Raw genomic sequence first — 24,747 nt, 5'->3', positions numbered from 1 at the left:
TTACTCATTAATTTTCTTCTATAAATCTATGCTAATTGTTCCATAGAACCAAATTGTTTATACAGCTATACTTTGTTTTACGACGATTATCAAGTCCTCGCATCGATAACATCGATAACGAATAAGTGATATCTACAATGTATATTTGTAATGATCCAAGTTAAGCTTAACGATCATATTATTTGTTCAACAAAAAAATATATATCAAGTATACTTTCATTTTAATTAAATCAAAATTACTTGGCCCTCCCCTTTAAAGCTGAAAAATAATAATAAAATGTCGTTAATAATTTTAAAAAAATTTCAGATTTTATCTCATCTGCTTTTAAACCAAGTAGGCCTCGTGACATTGTCTGATCCAATGACATACAATGTGATTCACATCTTAAAAGTTGATCCAATGATGTACATTGTGATTCACATCTGATTTTTCATATAGAAAATCCCACGCGAAAAAAATAAGATATAGTTCATTATATGTCACTAGATCAATCCGAAGAATGTATCGAATCAACCCATTGTCCGTTTCATCTCTATCGTCATATTTTCCATATTAATTTCTAGAACTACGTACGTTTTGCGATTTGCACCACAAATGACACAATGGCTAACTAATGCAATGCAGATGACAAAATCCAAAGGCAAGATTATGACGACGAGCAGGTAAATAAGTAGATGCATTTAATTATATATCAAGGATTTGCCATCCAAATACATGTAACCTATCTTAACATCCTTGAGGCCAAAAAAGGTTACAGATCATGAATACTTTTAACTTTAAGGATCAAAATGACGGTATTTCGACAGACTGTACAACTATTCCTACATAATAATATACCGTTTTCGTTCTTACACCTTCCATATTCGTCCAGTCATCTTACACCTTCCATATTCGTCCAGTCATTCTCAATTTAAGTCGTTCACGGTCCCCACCAGAGAAACAGAGAGCCAAGCTCCTTGGGATAATGAGTCCATCTTGACTATCACGAACTTTCCTATGACTGTCGCGTATGCTCCTTGGAACGCCTTGCCATACCAACTTGCGGCCACAGGCTTTGACTTCTAATGTGTAGCTGAACTTTTTGGCGATGCAGTCCTCGCCCATAAAACGAATGAAGGCCATGTAGACAGGTACTGTTCCGAGTAAGAAAGCCTCAAAGTGCAAACAGAACTGTCTACCGAAACAGTTGAACACCTGCATGAGGTAAAAAAACATGGAACTGTTGGTATTGAAGTTTGAGACTTGCTTACAAGTTTGTGTAATATGACCTACGATGGAGGATGTGGACGTTCTCAAAACCTTGTGCTTAATTACTTGGATTCTGTCTCATTATGACTGTTTATCGACAAATGAGGTATGTGCAGCTACTTAGTACTACATTTTCTGAGCAGGTTCTTGTTATAAACATAGATCAGTAATTCGCAAGTATGGAAGCCATTTACTTACAGTTAACATCCATATAGCATTTTCGACTTCGCAGGGATTTGATTTAACGTATCGATGATTGAAAGTGCATCCATCATGCATATCAACAGCATGATCCTCTTTCATATGAGCAACAAGAAATGGAATATCACCTGTTACAGGACACTCAGAACTCGCATGTGGACAAGAGTAAGGCCGAAAGGGGCAATTCTTTTCGTGTTTAATCTTGCCGTGGTATGGAAATAAAATGTTACAGCCCAAGCTTTGGTATCTGCAGGGAAGCTCCAACGATTGAGCCACTTTTTCCAAAGCTAAACACCTTGTGTTTCCAAGCTCAATTTGGCAACTTGGGCAGCAGTAGTGAAGCCTTTTGCAGTTTGCACATAATGTATGACCATTTGGACACTGCGTAAAATGTTTTAAATGTAGTGTATTCGAATCACAGAGGCAAAAACAAATGTAAATGAAAAAAAGATGCAATGCCACGAGTTAATAACAAATCTAGCAATCAAAACCTCAAAATGTCCCAAGATCAGGAATTTTCTACCATTGGCATCTGTGTCATGAATTCTCGAAAATATTTAAGTTTAGTCATGTATAGACCTGCTGAATGGGTGGAGACATTGAATTTGGACAGGTCGGGCATTGAAGAAGTTCTTGGACACCCTTTACACCATGTTTTTCACGGAGCACAACTGCGTTTTTTCGATTATGAACAATATCATCTGCCTTCGTCAACATTCTGTAACTATCATATTTCGAGTGTGATTCAGTTGCATCAGTGCGAGAACCAGCCCTTGGAGCCATTATTGACGAAGATATCCTCCAATATTATTCCTAGCTAGTCACTGCAATTAGACGCTGAAACAGTTTCTTTAGCAATGTACATATAGCCTGCCATCAAGAATAGAAAACAAATCCATGAGAAATCATTGATACAGAATAAAACAATTGGCCGACTAAAAGCAGCACGATAAGGACAGAAACCACAAAACTAATGACAATGATTAAACGATGTAAACCTAAGCACATAATTAATTTTTGTGTGTTTTTAACTTATCGATCTAACCACTTTGTGGGGTTTCAGGCGTTCAGTAGATAATCAAGGAAAACGCAATTAGGTACAAGCACCAACCATCTAAAAAAAATCTGAAAATACAGCTTTCATTTTCAGGACTAAGGATTTGTTGCTTTCATGACATAAAACACGAATACAAAACACCATTCACTAATAATTTGAAGTTTCAAAGTGATTTCTAAACTTAGAACTGTTCTTTCACAAATCATTAAGATAGAAGAACGCCCATGTACATCGGCAGCACACATAAAATGAAAGACAGTCGGATGAGACGGATGAAGGTTTCCAATTACCATGATGGTAAAGGCAATCAAAATCAAACCACGAGGGTAATTTCACGCGTAGAATATATACAAATATGCAGCAACAAACACAAAAACAAAATCCACACAAGTACATCCAGACAATACTAAAGAAGTGCTGACCAAACAAGCAAACAACAACCATAATGATTGTTCCACCACCCATAACTAATATTCTATGTTCCAAATAAATTAAGCAATCAAGAATTACAATTTTAAAGTGATAAATGATTGTTTGTTGGTAATTTTCAACCACAGAGCAACAAGCCACCAATACAAATTATAACTCCAATTGCTTCACCCAACCTACTCAGAACCAAGCAATTTGTTGCAGCAAAAGTTGAACCATTCAAGAACCCTTTCACTGGAGAAAAAGAAACCACCATAAAAACAAACGTATCTCGCATTCCCAAAAATGTTACTGCACCAATAATAGGAACCAAAAATTTAAAATTTAAAATAAAAAATAGGTAAAAAAAAAACATGTGCGAAGAAGCCAAAATGCGATACCCACTTGAGATTTTAATACACCAAGTCTTTTAGAATCATCAATTCAAACAAAAAGATTCAAAGCTTCGTTTTTTTATTCCACCATAACCAAAACAAAATACAGCCTTGACCAAAACGAAACCAAGAAACAGAGACTTCGGACTTTTAAACGACACTGTTCTTATCAACACATTAAATTAAAACCAAGAAAAATCCAAACTGCACTCTGAAAATCAATAAGCAAACTTGCTTAAGAAACAACCAATAAACAAAAATAATTCCACAAAAAATTACAAAATATTGACATAGTATTTGCCAGAACCAACGCGGATTACCCGGGAGTGAATTTTTTTTTAAAACGACCATGCAGTTCAAACCCATTTGTCATTTTGCCACGCAGTACTTCGTCTTCTCGATCAACAGAGTCTTTTTTAATTATTATTTTTTTTTATGTGAATCGAATTCTTAAATTGATTTTGGCCATGGGAATGGGGAGCAGTTAAAATTTTAATTTTTTGTCAGGCCAATTTAATTTTTTTCTGTTGTCCTTTGACATGGTGGTTCGGTAGTAATTACGTTAAGGGCAAATTGGCTTTAAATCCATAAACTTAAATTGGAATTTGCATTCAGTCCATGTCTCAGAGCAAGATTTAATGTGTTTGCACATCTAAAAAAAATTCACTAGTGAAAATATGTACAAAACATTGAAAATATAGTATTAATATATGATGTTTGATCAACCTAATAAAAATATTTACAAAACATTGAAAATATAGTACTAATATATGATAGTTGAGCAATTAACTAGCTTAGATCGGATACAAAAGATAAGATTTTGAGTATAAAATTTAAATAATTTTATTAATATCAACACTTACAACACATATTTAGGTACTCAAAAATCATATGTTAGTACCAAATCTAAACCAATTAGTACTCAAAATATCATATATTAATATCATATTTTCAATGTTTTGTAATAATTTTCATCCAAAAAGAGAAATGTGTCATTAATACCAATATTTGCATGTATATCTGAGTGCTAAAAAAACATATATTGGTATCAAATTTAAAATAATTAGTACTCAAAATATCATATATTAGTATCATATTTCCAATATTTTATACTCAATTTCATTCGAAAAAAAAAATATGTGGGCCTAGGGAGTATCCAATTTTTTTTTTTTTTGGGATCAGGGAATTCAAACACAAATTTTTTCAGACAATTATTGGAGAGAAAGTTAGGTCATAAACATCAAATCTATTGTTTTCATATTTATACAATATTTCATTAGAGATGTCAAAATGGGCTAGGCCCGTCGGGTTGGCTCGCCCCACCATACAAAATAGGTGGGTTGGGTTGACGATTTCTCAACCCGCCTAAAATTGGGCCGGCCCGCCCCGCCTAATGGTGGATTGTGGTGGGTTGCGGGTTGGCCCGCCAAAACCCGCCAAATTACACGTAGGCCTGCTGGGTTGGCCCGTCCCGCCACCTAAAATAGGTGAGTTGGATTGGTGTTTTCCCAATCCGTCTAAAAGATGGGCCGACCTGTCCCGCCCCGCCTAATGGTGGGTTGCGACGGGTTGTGGGCCGGCCCGCCCCGCTAACCCATTTTAACATCTCTATATTTAATGTTAATTAAAATATATTTCAAGTTCATCCAAGAATGATTCATTTCAAATGTGTAAATAAATAGTTATGAATTTAGAATTTGATATGTTATTTCATCGTTAATCATAAATATAAATACAATCAAAATCTATGTATCCAAGAATGATTCATTTCAAATGTGTAAATAAATAGTTATGAATTTAGAATTTGATATATTATTTCATCGTTAATCATAAATATAAATACAATCAAAATCTATGTATCTAAAATCATTATATCTAAGCAAACCTAAAATTATTCGACTCTAAAAGTTGGTTCGGATTTACATGAAAATTCGAAAAAATCATATTAATTGGTTTATAAAATTTTAAATCAAATCAAACTATGACTTATCTCTAATCAGACCATGAATTTCGTTTGATTCGGTTCAGCCTGATTTGGATAATTATTTTTAAATATTGAATAATAAAATTTGAATTTCATTATAAATTATTGCATGAGATACTGTAAATTTGAAAAAGTAGCGCAATTGACACCAAAAAAATTACATTTTATTCGATCATAAACTAGAATAGTTATTAGTGAATATCATAAATAAAATTACTATGCAAGTTACAAATTTTTTTTTGAAGTGTTCAAGTTACATAATTTTATAATTTATTAAAAAACTAAAAAATTTCCGACAATGGTTAAGTTTATTTGAGCTAAAATCTGCAATAAATCAAATTTTAATATAATTATACTGTTTATAAAGCTCATTAATAATACAATACAAACTAAAAATCAAAGAATATACTTTATATCAAAAAAATAAACTAAATTAAAAAAATTTACTACATAATTTTTTAATTAATGTAATCGGTTTGGATTGGTTTCATTTATTTTATTTTTTTATCTAAAACTTGAACATGGCTAATTCTTTTTATTTTCTTTGGAAAACCAATCCAACGCGGGATTTACTGAAAATCAATTCCTAGTACTTATATTTCAATGAACGTGAGATATCACTTGAGCTATCTTGATAAATCAACAGCCGATAGTTGTAAACACCAAAGAATCAATAGCAAAATGTGAAGATTAGCAACGAAGAATTAGCTCAGATGATTTCCTTTACCATTTTCCCTATGATGTTGTGCCTTCATGGGCTTTGTTAGCTTGCATTTCGAGTTATTGTAATCACCCGGAGATGCCCGGTGTAGTTGTATTTATACCCATTTATCTTAAATGAATTCTTTGTTCATTAAAAAAAAGAAAAGAAAATGAGCAACAAAGCTAATTGCTTTTATCATTAATCAGGACTTTCACAGCTAGTCATGTAATTTCAAGTACTTTATTTAGCTCAAAATTCAAGCTTGAGCCAAAAGCATTATTAGTTGGAGCATTTTATACTCGTGTGCATCACACTCTCAAATCAAACATGTAGCCAGCTTGAACACCAAGTTCAAATATTTCCTTAGTACTCCCCTCAGGTTGTTCATTTGTAGCCTTGACCATTGCAGTAAAGGTTGCAGTAAAGGTAATATTTCCAGAAACCACTTAAGCACGAGTTTAGTTGCCACTTTGTTTTTAATGAATTATTTTCAGTTTCCACTTTATCACTGGAATAATCACGCAAGCATTGATAATATAAAATAGAAGCAAATAGGAAGACAGATTCACCTTAATTCCAGCTGAAAATTGATTTTGCCATCGATCAAAAGGCTGGACAACATAAACCTTTTCTATTAGAATGAGTGAAAACAGGCGTGTGATTTGCAATAAAGAAGCGAAAACTCGTCATGCTTGCTGTTTCTATCAGCATCCATGTTCTATCACAGTGTAACTATCAGTACTAACGTAGGGGCCATAGGAGCAGATGCATAATTATTCTGTCTCGTACATCTTTTATTATTATCCACGTTTTAGATTGATTTTTTATTTTATTTTTGACAATTCCTAATATTAGATTGTATTAAGTCATCAATCCGATTAAATTTGTGGAATTGACATTGTTCTATGGTTAATTACGTGTGTGGAAAGTGGAGAAGGATTCGCAGAATACATATGAAGTATGAACTTGAAGTTTTAGCCTTAAAAACCAAGGAGCCTTGTGCTTTTCTTGTAAGAGAAAAGCTTCACTTTCAATGTGGTGTACTTGGTTTTCCTATTTCGGTTAACAAATTTTTTTCTCTATCCATTGATACAAAAGATCCAAATAATCACATGGTCAAATTCTAGGTGTTTGATGAAAAATTCAATTTCATTACACTCATAGAACAGGAAATCTGGAAGTAAAAAGATAGCAAGCCGGCAATATTCAATTATTCCTCCATGCGATTGTCCTCGGTTTGCTGCTGATAAACTTGAACCTTGATCTTTGGTAAAGTGAGCGACGGATCTTGCAGGAGAACAGTAGGAGCTTTGATCATGTGAATGCTCTGCTCCAGTTCCTTCACGGCCTCTCTCTGTAACTGGACCTTCTTTCCCTTCATTCTGTCCAATATCATAATACAGGTCAATAACCACTAAATAAAAATTGACAAAAAGCAAAAGCATTCAATGGTTGGCAATAATCAGCAAGGAAGAACCTCTTGGCATGGTGTCTTGCTTCCCTATCAACCCTGACTTTATCAATTTTCTTGATAGCCTTCAAAGTGTTCTCTGTGACATTCCTATCATATCTCTCAGGCCTATTGCGTTTCCTCTCAAATTCAAATGTTGCATCCTTATAAGTTCAAACAAAGCCAATGAGAGATATCATCTTGTTGCAGTTGAATCGAGTAAAAGAGATCATAAAAAATATATGAATGGAGAATTAGTAATGATAATTCTTACCTGAGTCATGTCTTTGCCATGCAGCCGTCTGTAAGCCTTGGTCCATTTTACTTTACGAGGGTTCCTCTTCATCTTGAAGTTCTTGTGGCATTTCGAACGACAAAACCTAAAGATCTGCATAGCCAAATAGTTGGCCATTTAAGGACTCAAATTGCAGAAAAACTCAAAACAAGCACTCAACAGGCTAATAACCAAGTTTTGAGAGAAAGCACTGAATCTCTATTTTCATATACATCTGAGAATCAAAATTTGATTGAACGTCATCCCAGAGTTCAATTACTGGAACAAAATCCCCAACTGATCAGCCTATACGTGATCAACATACATCAGCTTAGTTGCAAATGGCAGGGCAGCCTACTCAACAACATAAAACAATGTGATAACAACATATAAAACTATGTCAAATTCATAATCAAATTTTCCCCTCAAGCTCGAGCACTTTCCAATTTAGAAGTCTACATCTTCACAGACACTTGAAGACAACTGGTATCCTTCTCATCAATCATTCCAGTAAACAAAATAAAATATCAGATATACTTAAGCTTCACATGAGTGAAACCGCGAAACAAAATTTTGAAACCGTGAAACAAAGTTTTTGACCGATCCACTTGTACTCAAGAGAAAAATAACCACATTAAATGTCAAGTTTTTAATTGATATGATCATCCATGAGCCACTCCAAATTTAAATCAAATTTAACCACAATTTTGGCAATAACCAAAACTCTATCATAGAGAAATAGATAAGACTGAAAACTCTCAAGTTTTACCTTGGCATCATTTCGAACATACTGAATCCCGTGCCCGGGATAGACAGTAGAAGAGCAAAACCAACACTTCTCCAACCTCATGGTTCCTCTATTTCATAAACCACCCTGTTCCAGTAAAGAACACCACCTCTTGGTTATTCAGTCAATGGCAAAAAAATAGCAAACGTTCTAAATTAGTCCCTTCACTTTGTAACTCGCCAGTCTTTCCAGCTATACATTAGTTTGTCAACAAGTGAAACTAAGAACCAATACAATAGGAGTAAATTGAAATATGCATACGAAAACCCGAATCACGCAGCAAACAATAACCCAAAATAAAGATGAGATTAAAAATATTAGCATTCTAAGCTCAAAAGAGAACATATAAGACCGTTAAGACCATAAACATAAGTTGAGAGCATTTTGTATGCATAGATGCAATTGATTTGAACTAACACTAACACATATTCATTACATTAGAAAAGAAAGTTAAACAAAACATTAAAACCAGCCAGCTCATTGCAAGTAAAAAAAAAATTCTTATTTGCAGCACTGGAACTTCATGAAGACAAGATGGTGCAGATATTCAACTGCTCATGAGTCGTTAAATTTCAAAAGTCAAAAGACGAGCAAACTGAACATAGAACCCGATTCACACATACAACTATTCAAATTCACACATACAACGATTCAAATTCACAAATTATTCGTTTTGTATTTTATACCATAAGAATATCTAGAACGAGTGACTTACGATTATCTGCGAGCAGGCGAAGAAGATGGCCGAGAGAGGTTAGAATATTAGGGCTTAGAGTGAAAAAAGAGGAGCTGGAAATGGAATAGTTGATTGGAAAATCTTTAAAACTATTAAAATATATATTTATTTATTTAATAAAAAAATGAGATAATTCCCAATTTGATCCCTCATTTTACATCTCGTTCCTGATTTGGTCCTCCGTTCTTATATCGACCCAATTTAGTCCCTCGATTTTCGTCGTTTTTTCGCAATTGGTTTATCCGTTTAATTAAACGTCAAAACGAACGGAATGACCTGCTAAGCCGAGGGACTAAATTGGGTCGATGTAAGAACGCAAGACCAAATCAGGAATGTGGTCTAAAATGAGGGACCAAATTGGGAATTATCCCCCCATTCTAGCATTACTTTTGACTAAATAATTTTTTTATCAGTTATATTTATAAAAATATTGTTTACCTAAATAAAAATATTTTATAAGAATTCAACACAAGCCATATTAATATTATTTTTTAAAATTTAAATACATAATAAAAATTTTCGTTTATATATATTAAATGTGAAATTTTAATTTTAAAAATATAAAGTATAAAATAAATAAATATTTGTTAACAAAAATCAAAATTTTACAAAATAAATATTAATGATGACAATATGTTTTAAATATACATTTTTTTCAAACATAAAATATTTTCGAAATGAACTCATCTAGGTTTGTTAATATAAGTGAAAAACCTTCATAAAAAATAATAAAAAGATATTTTTATTTATGTTAACCAATATTTTTATAAATACAACCGATCAAAAAAATTTTATTTAATGACTTTACTTTTTTATTTTCGTCTCCTTAATAATTTTTTTTGATGAAAATCAAAAACAAAATTTAAAATTAAAATCTATCAATTTTGAGAAACAAAATTCCACATTTATAATAAATAAATTATAAGTTTATAAAAATATTTTTGCAAATTTTTTATCTCAAAATTGATAAATTTTAATTTAAATTTCGATTTTGATCTCCATTTTAAAAATTATTAAGAAGACGAAAATAAAAAAAGTTGAGTCATTAAATGAAATTTTTTTTATCAGTTATATAAATATTTATAAAAATATTGCTTAACATAAATAAAAATATTTTTTTATTTATTTTATTTATTTTATTATACATTTTATTTTTTAATTACAAAGTTGTTATATCAATTGTTGACTTATTTTAATTTGTTTGGATTTATGAAGGTTTTTCAATTATATTAACAAACATATATGAGTTCATTCGAAAAATATTTTATGTTTGAAAAAAATGTATATTTAAAACATATTGTCATCATTAATATTTATTTTGTAAAATTTTGATTTTTGTTAACAAATATTTATTTATTTTTACTAAGTATACTTTAAATTTTTAAAATTAAACTTTCACATTTTAATTTTATATAAACGAGACTTTTTATTATGTGTTTAAATTTTTAAAAAATAATATTAATATGGTATGTGTTGAATTCTTATAAAATATTTTTATTTAGGTAAACAATATTTTTATAAATATAACTGATAAAAAAATCATTTAGTCAAAAGTAATGTTATAATGGGGGGATAATTCCCAATTTGGTCCCTCATTTTAGATCTCATTCCTGATTTGGTCCTCCGTTCTTACATCGACCCAATTTAGTCCCTCGGCTTAGCAGGTCATTCCGTTCGTTTTGACGTTTAATTAAACGGATGGACCAATTGCGGAAAAATGACGAAAATCGAGGGACTAAATTGGGTCGATGTAATAACGGAGGACCAAATCAGGAAAGATGTCTAAAATAAGGGACCAAATTGGGAATTATCCCATAAAAAAATCATAAAAACTTATTTTTTTCTAAAATATATCATAATTTTAATAAATTAAATTTTTATCTTTAGTTTTTGTATGTTAAAATAAAATCATATCACTATAAAATATAAATAACTATAACGAAAATTTTTCAAGTTTTTAATTTTAATATAATCTATAGTTTTTTACACAATTTACTTTTAAACAACAAATTTTCAAAGTGATATATGGTTTGCTATATGAGAGGACAGATATCCTAGTTCCTGTGAATTTTTAATAGTTTTTTTTGCACAAACATGTCAAGCCCCCCAACAACTCCAATGTGAAGCCCAGACAAGCTGTTAAAAAATAATCCTCTATAAAATGTACCTTAGCCGTGCCTGTTGCACAATTTCACTCATTTGTGTTGGGAAAAAAATTGTGATAACCTGAACCTCTTTGTCTCAATTTAGCAGCTATCCACTAGCGAGTAGCGATCAACTTTCAGGAGAAGGTAGTTGAAGGCTGGGAGGTACATGGACCTAGCGCGCGCGATGAATATGATGAAGCTGTGCAAGTTCTTGAGGATCTAAAGAACAAAGCTAGTGGTTCTATCATGGAATCTCTTATGAAGGCATTACCTTTGTGTTACAATTGTCTCATATTGAAATACAAAACTAATAAAGAGTTTGTTATAAATCCTTGAGGTAACCCCACCCAGGCAAGTCTTTTGGAATGAACACACCTCATTGGTTTATAACCTAACATTTGATGCTCTCGTTGAGAGTCCGCGTAGCGGAAGGAGCGACCACAAAAAAGAAAGGTGAGTGAAAGCGGTGAGTGAAAGCCGTCTAGAGTGGTCCGCTGCGGACGTCGGCTTCTCAAAGGGTCGGCAATATTACAATTATCCCACATTGAAATACTAAACTAATAAAGAGTTGGGATGTATACCTCATGAGTTTATAAGCTAACACTTTGCCTCGAAGTTAAGAAACTTCAACTGCAAAAGATTTAGAATGCAATACCCCAGCTGTGGAAAGGTAATACAATGCACTACACTGAGGAATTCTGTTTTACAACAAATAATGCTAGTTTGGAGAAGTTGCCTTTTATCTCAAATTAGAGGTTTACATTGTTCATTTTAAGTTGTTACATCGATTTGTTTTTGGCTGCTGATATGTATTTCAGTGTTCGGATTAGATCGGTGTCTTGTTCTCGTGGCCCGTACACACTCAATGTTGGTAAATCTCCGTCTTGATCAAATATTTTAATAAACTTGTCTTCTTGTTTTACAAAGGATGCATCTGTCCATTTTATATCTGTTGGAATTCAACTCATTTTGGATTCAACTATTCAACTCAAATTTGATGGCTACCAAACTTGATACCATTCACATTGTCATGGTTTCACACTTTACCTAACATCCAAAATCTTGCCTATAAATACACCCCAAAACCATTGTTTCAAATCATCCCAAGAAATCCCAAAAACACAAGCAATAAATAGTGTTTTTTGTAGCCTAGTCATTTAGATAAATTTTAGTATGCTCTGTGGTTGCGGCGATGTCCGATCTTCCACATCAGAAAGAATTTTCTATGTGATTAGATTTGTGTGAGTTCCACTTGTAAAGTGAGATTGAGTGTGTCATCCAAGAATTATTATTCTTGAAGTTCTTGGTATCCCCTAAGTTGTTCTAGGGAGCGTTGTTGTTATCTCCTATTATTCTAGGAATGTGTTGTATCCATTATTGATATAGTGGAGATTTTCTTGGTGGACTTAGGTCCCGTGGTTTTTCCCTAATTTGGGTTTTTCACGTAAAAATCCTTGTGTCGTTTTCTTCGTGCTTATTATCTTGATTGATATTGATATCATGGAAACACTTTGATCCGATAGTATCACTGAAGGAAAAAAGAATCAAAAGCTTCCGCTACATAAAAATCAATTAATTTTGGCTATCTTTCCCAACAAGTGGTATCAGAGCCACGTCCAATGGAGGAGCCCCTTGGAGGGATGTTCAAACTGAACGGGTCAAACTATTCCATATGGAAGGCAAGCATGCTGGATCTGCTATATTGCAAAGATTTGTACTTGCCCTTGAGTGGTGATGAAGCCAAGCCAGAAAATCAATCAAATGAAGAATGGATTATACTACATCGAAAAACTGTCGGCTACATACGACGTTTTATCGAACATAGTATCTTCCATCACTTTGCAAACAAAGATAAATCTGATGCTCTGTGGAGAAAAATTGAAGCTATGTTTGAGAGGAAGAATGCCTTAAACAAAGCCTCAATTATCAGAAGCATCGCACGACTCATATACAAAGAAAAGTGCAAATATGACGGAGCACCTAAATACTTATCAGGGTTTAATCAACAAATCTACTACCATGAAGATTGCCCTAGATGATGAAGTTACAGCCTTGTTACTACTGAGCTCTTTGCCAGATAGTGTTGGAACACGGTCGTTCTCCGGATCGAAAAAGAAAGTGATACCCGGTGCAGCGGAAGTTTTAAATTTTTATATGGAACGATTCCATATGGATATCAAATTTCTACGATTAAAATTGATAAAATTTAAACAATATAAATTTTACCTTAAAATCTCGAAGCGAGATTATGGGCACCAACAGATTAAACTGCTTTTGTTGTATATCCCAGGAACTGATGAACGAACAATTCTTCAATCAGGTCCACGAACAGAAATTTAATCCATCTGATAGACTGCACTAGAAAGTCTATCAGAAGTTTCTACGAAGAGATAGAACAGATATGATCTGTTAAATCAGTCTGCAAATTCAAAAATTTACAGACTGAATTTTCGAACACTGTGAGAGGGAGAGGGAGGGGTCGGCCGAAAACCCTAAGAGAGAGCTCTCTAGGTTTTCGAAATTATGACCTGTGTTTTCTAATTTCTGCACTGCAATAACTTATTTATAATGTGGGCTGCTAACAGCTTAGGGCTCATTAGTCATAAGTTCAAGCCTGACAAGCAAAGCCCGCATGTTCAGAAATTAATATGAAATTCATCGTGACTCAGATTGATAAACCAATTTCACCAATGTGCACAGAATCCGAATTCAGTGGTTTCCAAAAATGTCCATCACTATGTCATTTTAGGAAATCTTACTCTCTCTACTTTTAAATAAGAAGTTCCACTTATTTATTCACTAAATTTAACTCTTTAAATTTAATTATCTCAACGGGGATTAAAAATCCATTACTTGTGTGACCCTCAATGGTTCAGGGATACAGCTAGTCGTGGGCTCACAACTTCTTGTGACTCGGAACAACAATTTTCGACTTGCCCATCGAATCATGGTAAGAGCGCCTAGCAACATCGCCCCATGATTCCCTAGGTATCACTGATAGTGCCTGCAAGAACCAATAGATTTTGGTTAGCGTACAGTACGGTCCCTTCATCCATATATCCCGATCGAATCAACAACCATTGGTAAATCAAGAGTTGTTCGAGATTCGATAACTATGCAATGCATCTTGAAAATCAAATAGTGACATCGCATGTGCTACTAGGAAACCAAGTAACCTAAAACACATCATGTACTCTGTCCAGAGATTCGTCACACTAATATCTCCTCAGATTGCATAGGATATCCACACTTGCAAGTATGTGGTGAATCCTTGACAACAAAGCATCGACTCCTATATGTGTCGTAACTGTACCCAATCCCGACACCTGATGACCCCAATAAAGTCGGTAAACGAGTCAAAGTACAGTACTAGCATATAGAGTCTCAATGATGTTTCAAGTAGTAAGAACTAATGGTGTACAACCAAAAACGCGGACTTTATCCACTCGATAAGTGATAACCACTTGGAAAGTTCGGATAGGATAGTTCGATCATTCATCATATGAATATCCATTTGCATGCTTTGAACATCTCTATATTCCATACCAATGAAACGTGGTACTCGGCATCGCAAATGCTAGTCTCAATCTCGAGCGATCCTTATCCTTATTAACGGGCGGCTCAATCGACTAGGAACTGTTTAGAATATACAGTGACTATAAGATGTGTTTCATGATAGCCATCCCCATGTGCTACCACATCTTACATACACTATAGTATTTTCAAGGTTTTCATCTAAACATCTTATAGTATGTCACAACATAATAATATGATAAAAGATAAAGTAAATGCCATTATAAAAGTGTAAATTATATTAAACAAAAGATTGTTTATACATAGAGTCATAAAAGCTCTTAGCCACAAGTTGGCTCACCGGACACCAACTCTTTCAATCTCCCACTTGCCCTAAAGCCAACTAGTCATACTACGTAGTCCCATTGCTTCGCGATGTTTGTCAAATAATGGTCTTGGCAAGGGCTTAGTAAGTGGATCAGCGATATTGTCTGCAGAGGCCACTCTCTCGATAGTGATGTCTCCTCTTTCCACGATCTCCCGGATGATGTGGTATTTCCTCAGTACGTGTTTGGATCTTTGATGAGACCTTGGTTCCTTTGCCTGAGCAATGGCACCCGTGTTGTCACAGTACACCGGGACTGGACCAACAGCTTCAGGAATAACGCCCAAATCTTGGACGAAATTCCTCATCCAAACGGCCTCTTTAGCAGCAGCTGATGCCGCAATGTATTCTGCTTCAGTGGTGGAATCCGTTGTGGTGTCCTGCTTGGAACTCTTCCAAGAGACAGCACCGCCATTGAGCATGAACACAAATCCAGAGGTTGACTTCGAGTCATCCACGTCACTTTGGAAGCTAGAGTCAGTATAGCCTTCCAATTTCAGTTCTCTTCCTCCATAAACCATGAATACATTCTTAGTTCTTCTCAAGTACTTAAGAATATCCTTTAAGGCTTTCCAATGCATTTGACCGGGATTGGCTTGATATCTGTTCGTGACACTCAGAGCAAATGCCACATCCGGTCTGGTAGATATCATCCCATACATGATACTCCCTATGGCTGACGCATATGGTATGTGTGTCATTTTCTCTATCTCTTCGTCAGTCTTGGGACACATAGACTTGGATAGAGAGACTCCATGACACATAGGTAGATGTCCTCTCTTGGACTCATCCATTGAAAACCTTTTCAATATAGTGTCGATGTAGGTAGCTTGAGTAAGTCCTATCATTCTCTTAGATCTATCTCTATAGATCTGTATCCCTAGAATATAGGACGCCTCACCCAAATCCTTCATCGAGAATCTACCTAACAACCATATCTTTGTTGACTGCAACATCCCTACATCATTCCCAATGAGTAAGATGTCATCAACATAAAGTACTAAGAATGTCACAGCATCCTTAACTACTTTCTTGTACATGCACGGTTCCTCCGGGTTCTTGATGAAACCAAAATCCTTTATTGTTTCATCAAATTTTTGGTTCCAACTTCTTGATGCTTGTTTGAGACCATAGATCGATCTCTGAAGCTTGCATACCTTATGCTCGCTTCCCATGGATGTGAATCCCTCGGGCTGCATCATATAGATTTCTTCCTTAATGTTTCCATTAAGAAATGCAGTCTTCACATCCATTTGCCATATCTCATAGTTATACCATGCTGCAATGGCAATAAAGATTCTTATGGACTTGAACATTGCGACTGGTGAAAAAGTTTCATCATAGTCAACTCCTTGTCTTTGAGTATAACCTTTTGCCACCAATCGTGCCTTGTAGGTCAGTACCTTTACATCAGGCCCAAGTTTTCTCTTATAGATCCATTTACACCCTATTGGAACAATTCCATCGGGAAGATCTACTAAAGTCCAAACTTGGTTTGTATGCATCGAATCTATTTCCGACTGCATAGCTTCAAGCCATAAGTTCGAATCCGCATCAAAAATTGCTTCCTTGAAGTTTCTTGGATCACATCCAATGTCGGGTTCACTTTGATCCCCTTCAAAAAGAAGACCATATCTAATAGGAGGCCTAGAAGTCCTCTCGGATCTTCTAGTAATAGGCGTGTCAATCAATGGTTCCTGAGGCATAGGATCATTATTTTGTATCTCGGGTTCTTCTCGAATTTCTTCGAGTTCCATCATCTTGCCTTTCTTATCCAATAAGAACTCCTTCTCCAAGAAGGTGGCATTCCTTGAAACAAACACTTTTGTTTCAGTAGGATGATAGAAATAATATCCGATCGAATTCTTCGGATACCCTACAAAATAACATAAGGTGGATCGACTATTCAACTTATCTCCCACTGTCTACTTCACGTAAGCAGGACATCCCCAAATCCTCAAGTACGAATACTTAGGAGCTTTGCCATTCCATAACTCGTATGGTGTTTTGTTCACTGCTTTAGTGTGGACATTTTTCAACAACAATACCGCCGTTTCAAGAGCATAGCCCCAAAATGAAGGTGGGAGCTCAGTGAAGCTCATCATAGATCGAACCATGTCCAACAATGTTCGATTGCGACGCTCCGAAACTCCATTCAGCTGAGGTGTCATAGGAGGAGTCCACTGAGAGAGAATCCCATTCTCTTTTAGATAGCTCAAAAACTCGGTACTCAAGTATTCTCCACCTCGATCCGATCGAAGTGCTTTAATACTTTTACCTAGTTTGTTTTCTACTTCAGCCTTGAATTCTTTGAACTTTTCAACTGATTCAGACTTATATTTCATCAAATATAAGTACCCATACCTAGAATAATCATCAGTAAAGGTAATGAAGTAGGTGTGACCAAATTTTGTACCAATACTAAATGGTCCGCAAACATCTGTATGGATCAAATCCAATAGATTTTGACTACGCTCAGGTTTTCCTTTGAAAGGAGATTTAGTCATTTTTTCTTTCAGGCAGGACTCACAAGTAGGTAGAGAGTTAATATCAGACATATCAAACATGCCCTCTCCCACTAGCTTGTTCATCCTCCTTGAGGAAATATGACCTAGCCTAGCATGCCAACGGTTTGCCAGATTTTGACTATCGATTTTCTTTTTGTTCGTTGTTACCGGTTTATCAACATAATTTATTGGAATGTCTTTTAATTTTAAGTTATATAGATCGTTTTCAAGTTGTCCATTTCCAATCAAACATTCATTCTTGTAAATATTGCAAATCCCATTCACAAAATTGCAAGAAAAACCATCTCTATCAAGCATAGAAACAGAAATAATGTTTTTAATCAAGTCTGGAACAAATAAAATATCTCTCAAAAGTAACTTAAAATCGTTCTGCAAAATTAAATAAACGTCTCCCATAGCTTTGGCTTCAACTCTAGAATCATTTCCGAGCCTCAGCTGGGTCTCACCCATCCTAAGCTTACGACTTCTTGTCATCACCTGCAAATCATTGCAAATGTGAGATCCACATCCGGTATCCAATACCCAAGAAGTAGTATTAAGTGAAACATTTATTTCAATATAAAACATACCTTTCGCAGTTCGCAACTGCTTAAGATATTCCTTGCAGTTACGTTTCCAATGACCGGGTTTCTTGCAGTGATGGCAAACATCCTTGGATTTTTCCATGTTTGAAGCCTTTGTCTTGTTCTTCTTCTCGGGTCCGGTTTTCTTGGATGGGGCAGAACGTTTCTTACCCTTTGTACTTGGCCCCTTCTTAGCAGAAGAAGAGGAGCCCACCAAGAGAACCGGTTTATCCTTCTTTAAAGTGGCTTCATAAGTTACAAGCATATTGACCATCTCTTCAAGGGAGGCCTCTATCTTGTTCATATTGAAATTCATCACAAAACCATCAAACGATGAAGGAAGAGAGAGAAGTAATAAGTCCACATTGAGTTCATGCTCCAATACCAATTCAAGCGTTACCAACTTCTGAATGAGCCAAATCACGCGTACCCCATGATCACGGACCGAAGTCCCTTCACGCATGCGACACGTCATTAACTCTTTTACAGTAGCGAACCTCTCAGCTCTCGATTGAGCCCCAAAAAGTTCCTTGAGTTGTACGTGAATGTCATCAGCATTCACGGTATCCTCAAATCGCCTCTGGAGTTCATCAAACATCGAAGCTTGCATATAGCATTTGGCCTTGATATCATGGTCCCACCATTTATCAAGTTTTGCCAACTCTTCCGGAATTATATCAGCTGGTGCTGCCTTCGGAGGAGATTTTTCTAACACGTAGAACATCTTCTCCGAGGTCAAGACAATCTTCAACTTACGGAACCATTCCGTATAGTTTGCGCCAGTCAGTTTGTTTTGTTCGAGAATAGAGAATAGTGGATTGCGCGAATTCATCTTAATGAAATACTGAAAAGAAACAGACAATAATCAGTGATTGTTTAATTAATTTACTAAGACATAAAATAAGGCAAAATTTATTTTATGAATCTCACTCGCACTATTTTAACGATTTCACTACCCTCTAGTGAAAGACGAGAAACATTTTCTTTAGTGGGAACATGGAGTCCAATTGACAAACTATAATCCCGAATAATATCAGCCAACCATAATTTTCAAATGGTAGAGCCCAATTGCTTCCAAAGCAACCTCCATGTTTTTACCTCATGTCCAATAAGGGCCCAATAATATGACGCCGTTTATTGTGACACGTCAAGATGACCCATCAATATTAAGTTGTGATGGACGGTCGCCATGTGGATCCCCAATAATATGAGCCAATCCCATGGGAGTTCCATCCAACTTACAACATGTGTCGATCCAATGTACAGCTTTCCGACGAACGGGCCCCCCCAATAATATGAGTCGGACCGTATCCGCGGGTAGCATCTCATACATTGATCGTTGATGGAAGGTAGGAACATTTAAACAATATTTAAATTTCCTTTATTTATCTTGATATCAATTTTAAATCATATTTAAAATGAGGGATTTTTAATTTTGAAAATTTGTCTCATCATTTAAAATTTGTATGCTTGCGGGATTCATACAATTTAGTCTAAACATGCAAACAACAATAATATCATATATTATTTTAGGATGATCGATTCCATTACTAATCGACCCGTGGTTGCCAATCACGAGTCTAAGTCCAATCCTAGGTAATATGCAAGTATGCAATGCAATCCTATTACATTAAGCTTCCAATTTACATTTCTTCGGTCTTTATCATTGCTTGCTGGTCCCACCTCCATCTTCAAAATCTCCCACTATTTCTAGTGAATTTACAATAAATTACTATGACAAATAAAGGGATACATTATAGGGGTGGAAACGGGCCATAAACCAGGCCCACTTTTAATACAAATGATAAAATCAAATTTGGGCCATAAACCAGGCCCATTAATAAAATCCAATAATCAATAATAAAGCCAAATGTAAACAACCTAACATACACCTATAATATTGGTCATGGCAATCGATCATCCTTCTCCAATAATATTTAATTCAAAAATTAATTTATTGGACATCATGCAATGTCAATAAATATAAATAGATAAAATCATATTTCATACATAAAATCTTATTTTATATATAAAATCATATTTTATCTATTTTATCCATAAAATCATATTTTACATATAAAATCCAATTTTATACATAAAATCATATTTTATTATCAATTGTACCAAAATTAATAATTAAAGATTTAATTTATTGGATTAAATTTTTAAATTTCCAAAATTCAAAATTTATCCAAAAATTAATTTTCTTAGTTTTTTAAAATTTTTGGGCTCAAACAATTTTGATCCATTGCCTCGTGGACCAATTGAAACAATTTTGAATCGGGCCAAAAACTGGGCCCAAAACTATTTTGGGCTAGAATTCATAATTCACGAAAATTTAATTTTTTTTTAATAAAAATTTCTGGGCAGCCCGGGACAATCCTGGGCTGCCCGCCCGTCGCTGGGCCGCTCCATGCGGCCCAGCTGCGCGGGCTAGGGCAACGCTTGCCCTAGCTCGCGCAGGGCTGCTGCGTGCAGCCCATCTGGGCGCAGGGCTGCACGCGGCGCTGCTCGCTGCCTTCCGGCAGCGGGCAGCCCCTGAAATTTTTTTTTTCTTTTCCGTTTTATTTTTCTAAAAAATCGAGGCTTTGTACAATCGATAAAATTTTAATCGTAAAATCCGAGAACAGCCTGGCTTTGATACCACTGTTGGAACACGGTCGTTCTCCGAATTGAAAAAGAAAGTGATACCCGGTGCAGCGGAAGTTTTAAATTTTTATATGGAACGATTCCATATGAATATCAAATTCCTACGATTAAAATTGTTAACATAAAATTTAAGCAATATAAATTTTACCTTAAAATCTCAAAGCGAGATTATGGACACCAACAGATTAAACTGCACTTGTTGTATATCGCAGAAACTGATGAACAAACAATTCTTCAATCAGGTCCACGAACAGAAATTTAATCCCTCTGATAGACTGCACTAGAAAATCTATCAGAAGTTTCTACGAAGAGATAGAACAGATATGATCTGTTAAATCAGTCTGCAAATTCAAAAATTTACAGACTGAATTTTCGAACACTGTGAGAGGGAGAGGGAGGGGTCGGCCGAAAACCCTAAGAGAGAGCTCTCTAGGTTTTCGAAATTATGACCTGTGTTTTCTAATTTCTGCACTGCAATAACTTATTTATAATGTGGGCTGCTAACAGCTTAGGGCTCATTAGTCATAAGTTCAAGCCTGACAAGCAAAGCCCGCATGTTCAGAAATTAATATGAAATTCATCGTGACTCAGATTGATAAACCAATTTCACCAATGTGCACAGAAACCATTTCTGCATCTTTTAAAGTCAAGATAAATTTTCTGAATCCGAATTCAGTGGTTTCCAAAAATGTCCATCAATATGTCATTTTAGGAAATCTTACTCCCTCTACTTTTAAATAAGAAGTCACACTTTTTTATTCACTAAATTTATCTCTTTAAATTTAATTATCTCAACGGGGATTAAAAATCCATTACTTGTGTGACCCTCAATGGTTCAGGGATACAGCTAGCCGTGGGCTCACAACTCCTTGTGACTCGGAACAACAATTTCCGACTTGCCCATCGAATCATGGTAAGAGCGCCTAGCAACATCGCCCCATGATTCCCTAGGTATAACTGATAGTGCCTGCAAGAACCAATAGATTTTGGTTAGCGTACAGTACGGTCCCTTCATCCATATATCCCGATCAAATCAACAACCATTGGTAAATCGAGAGTCGTTCGAGATTCGATAACTATGCAATGCATCTTGAAGATCAAATAGTGACATCGCATGTGCTACTAGGAAACCAAGTAACCTAAAACACATCATGTACTCTGTCCAGAGATTCATCACACTAATATCTCCTCAGATTGCATAGGATATCCACACTTGCAAGTATGTGGTGAATCCTTGACAACAAAGCATCGACTCCTATATGTGTCATAACTGTACCCAATCCCGACACCTGATGACCCCAATAAAGTCGGTAAACGAGTCAAAGTACAGTACTAGCATATAGAGTCTCAATGATGTTTCAAGTAGTAAGAACTAATGGTGTACAACCAAAAACGCGGACTTTATCCACTCGATAAGTGATAACCACTTGAAAAGTTCGGATAGGGTAGTTCGATCATTCATCATATAAATATCCATTTGCATGCTTTTGAACATCTCTATGTTCCATACCAATGAAACGTGGTACTCGGCATCGCAAATGCTAGTCTCAATCTCGAGCGATCCTTATCCTTATTAACGGACGGCTCAATCGACTAGGAACTGTTTAGAATATACAGTGACTATAAGATGTGTTTCATGATAGCCATCCCCATGTGCTACCACATCTTACATACACTATAGTATATTCAAGGTCTTCATCTAAACATCTTATAGTATGTCACAACATAATAATATGATAAAAGATAAAGTAAATGCCATTATAAAAGTGTAAATTATATTAAACAAAAGATTGTTTATACATAGAGTCATAAAAGCCCTTAGCCACAAGTTGGCTCACCGGGCACCCACTCTTTCAGATAGTTGGGATACTCTTGTGGTATCGCTCAGTAATTCTGCTCTTGATGGAAAAATGACATTACAAACAGTCAAAGATTGCCTTCTCACTGAAGAGTCTAGAAGAAAAGAGCAAGAATATAACTCTGAAACCAAGGCATTGGTCACAGAAACGGCTGATAATCGAGGAAGAAGTTACACCAGAGGTCCTCAGAAAGGAAGAGACAAATCCAGGGGGAATTCTAAGACCAGAAAAGAATTCAAGTGTCATAATTGTGGAGGTCCAAACCATTACGAAAGAGAATGCAGGAAAAAAAAGAGAGATCAAAGGAATGGTACATGCGTCCTACTCAAGTGGAAACTTTGAAAAAGTTAGAATGACCAATCAAGGTATGACAGAAGTCATTGGTATGGGGAGCATTATCTTGGAGACAGATACAGGATCTCGTCTCACTCTCAAAGAAGTTCGTCATGTTCCAGATATTCGACTTAATATCATTTCTGCTGGAAAGCTTGATGATGAAGGTTGTGTCAATCACTTTGGAGAAGGAAAATGGAAACTCATCAAAGGTTCTCTCATTATCGCTAAAGGTGTGAAGCAAAACTCTCTATCTGATGCAGGCTAAGGTATCCAGTGGAGAGGTTAATGTGTCTACAAAGAATTCCACCATTGAATTATGGCACATGAGACTTGTCCATATAAGCCAAAAAGGAATGGAAACTTTGGCTAGAAAGAAACTCCTACCTGAAGTATCTGGTATGCACTTGGAAACTTGTGTTGATTGTTTAGCTAGAAAACAACACAGAGTTGCATTTCAAAGTTTTTCTCCATGTAGAAAAACTCAACGCTTGGATTTAGTGCACACAGACTTGTGCTATATGAAAGATAGTACTCTCGGCGGTGCTCTATATTTTGTGACCTTTATCGATGATTTCTCCCGAAAGGTCTGGTGCTTTGCGTTAAAATCTAAAGATCATGTTCTTGAGATCTTTAAGAATTTTCACGCAAAAGTTGAAAGAGAAACTGGAATGAAGTTGAAATGTGTTTGCGCAGACAATGGTGGCGAATACAGGGGTCCATTTGAGCAATATTGCTCAACTCATGGATCAGACTTGAGAAAAGTGTTCCATAAACACCTCAGCACAATGGTGTGGCTGAAAGAATGAACAGAACAATTTGTGAGAGGATAAAGTGCATGTTATCTCAGTCCAAATTGCCCAATTCCTTTTGGGGTGAAGCTATGAGAACTGCAATTGATTTGATCAACCTTTCTCCATCAGCTCCGTTAGATGGTGATGTTCCTGACAGAGTTTGGTTTGGGAAAGATGTCTCCTACAAACACTTAATAGTGTTTGGTTGCAGAGCCTTTGTTCATATTCCAAAAGATGAAAGATTCAAGCTTGATGATAAATCCAAAAGGTGCATATTTTTGGGTTATGGCCATGAAGAGTTCGGATATCGACTATGGGATCCAGTAAATCAAAAGATTGTTAGAAGCCAAGATGTTGTATTTCTTGAAGATGAGATTGGTTGTGATGTTGAACACAATAAAGAATCACAACCATACAGTACAGAAATCCCAGTTAATCTAGATCCTATTCGTTCACCCATAGTTCGTGATCATGGGGGAGATATGCAGAGTGATCATGAAGAGTTAGTTGAACCAGATGATTCTCAAGACAACTCTTCAGATTCACCTTCTGAGACAGAGATTAGAAGGTCAACCAGACAAAGAATACCTTCTACAAGATACAGTCCACATGAATATGTGATGCTCACTGATGGCGGAGAACCGAAAAGTTTTAAAAAAGTTGTATCAAGTGCCCAAAAAGATAAGTGGATCGAAGCGATTTAGGATGAGATGCAATCGCTTCATGACAATC

The 24,747-nt window shown here is 35.4% G+C and overlaps 2 protein-coding genes across 5 annotated transcripts; both read right to left on the bottom strand.

Annotated features, from left to right (window-relative positions):
- Positions 1 to 685: 685 nt before the first annotated feature.
- On the bottom strand, positions 686 to 6,651 carry LOC140887906 (E3 ubiquitin-protein ligase SINAT2). Of its 4 annotated transcripts, none has more exons than XM_073295497.1 (4): positions 6,567 to 6,651; positions 2,030 to 2,320; positions 1,448 to 1,831; positions 686 to 1,195 (listed from the first exon to the last, which is right to left on the bottom strand). In XM_073295497.1, the coding sequence occupies exons 2-4, from the start codon at positions 2,231 to 2,233 to the stop codon at positions 878 to 880; spliced, it is 906 nt and encodes a 301-aa protein (XP_073151598.1). In that variant the 5' UTR covers positions 2,234 to 2,320; positions 6,567 to 6,651; the 3' UTR covers positions 686 to 877. The 4 variants fall into 4 exon arrangements, with proteins under 4 accessions (XP_073151598.1, XP_073151596.1, XP_073151599.1 ...); XM_073295495.1 differs by lacking the exon at positions 6,567 to 6,651 and adding an exon at positions 3,631 to 3,768; XM_073295498.1 differs by lacking the exon at positions 6,567 to 6,651 and adding an exon at positions 3,113 to 3,473.
- Positions 6,652 to 7,016: 365 nt separating this feature from the next.
- LOC140892648 (probable ribosome biogenesis protein RLP24) lies at positions 7,017 to 9,305 on the bottom strand. The gene is made up of 5 exons (XM_073301593.1): positions 9,224 to 9,305; positions 8,491 to 8,595; positions 7,722 to 7,835; positions 7,475 to 7,611; positions 7,017 to 7,379 (listed from the first exon to the last, which is right to left on the bottom strand). Exons 2-5 carry the CDS (start codon positions 8,569 to 8,571, stop codon positions 7,208 to 7,210), a joined length of 504 nt encoding a protein of 167 aa, XP_073157694.1. The 5' UTR covers positions 8,572 to 8,595; positions 9,224 to 9,305; the 3' UTR covers positions 7,017 to 7,207.
- Between the last annotated feature and the right edge of the window lie 15,442 nt (positions 9,306 to 24,747).

This window comes from Henckelia pumila, chromosome 3, assembly GCF_033568475.1.
Source record: "Henckelia pumila isolate YLH828 chromosome 3, ASM3356847v2, whole genome shotgun sequence".
Taxonomy (NCBI): Eukaryota; Viridiplantae; Streptophyta; class Magnoliopsida; order Lamiales; family Gesneriaceae; genus Henckelia; species Henckelia pumila.
Note: the sequence above shows the minus strand (reverse complement) of the source record. Positions and strands in the feature narration are given on the sequence as shown.

Bases quoted from the DNA above. Each gene is read 5' to 3' on its own strand.
- LOC140887906 (XM_073295497.1), bottom strand. From the start codon at position 2,233: ATGGCTCCAAGGGCTGGTTCTCGCACTGATGCAACTGAATCACACTCG. The intron at 1,832-2,029 runs GTCTATACATGA...CATTTTACGCAG, and splicing joins TGTCTCCACCCATTCAGCAG to TGTCCAAATGGTCATACATT. The intron at 1,196-1,447 runs GTAAGTAAATGG...TACCTCATGCAG, and splicing joins ATGCTATATGGATGTTAACT to GTGTTCAACTGTTTCGGTAG.
- LOC140892648 (XM_073301593.1), bottom strand. From the start codon at position 8,571: ATGAGGTTGGAGAAGTGTTGGTTTTGCTCTTCTACTGTCTATCCCGGG. The intron at 7,612-7,721 runs GTAAGAATTATC...TGAACTTATAAG, and splicing joins ATGGCAAAGACATGACTCAG to GATGCAACATTTGAATTTGA. The intron at 7,380-7,474 runs GTTCTTCCTTGC...GATATTGGACAG, and splicing joins GCAAGACACCATGCCAAGAG to AATGAAGGGAAAGAAGGTCC.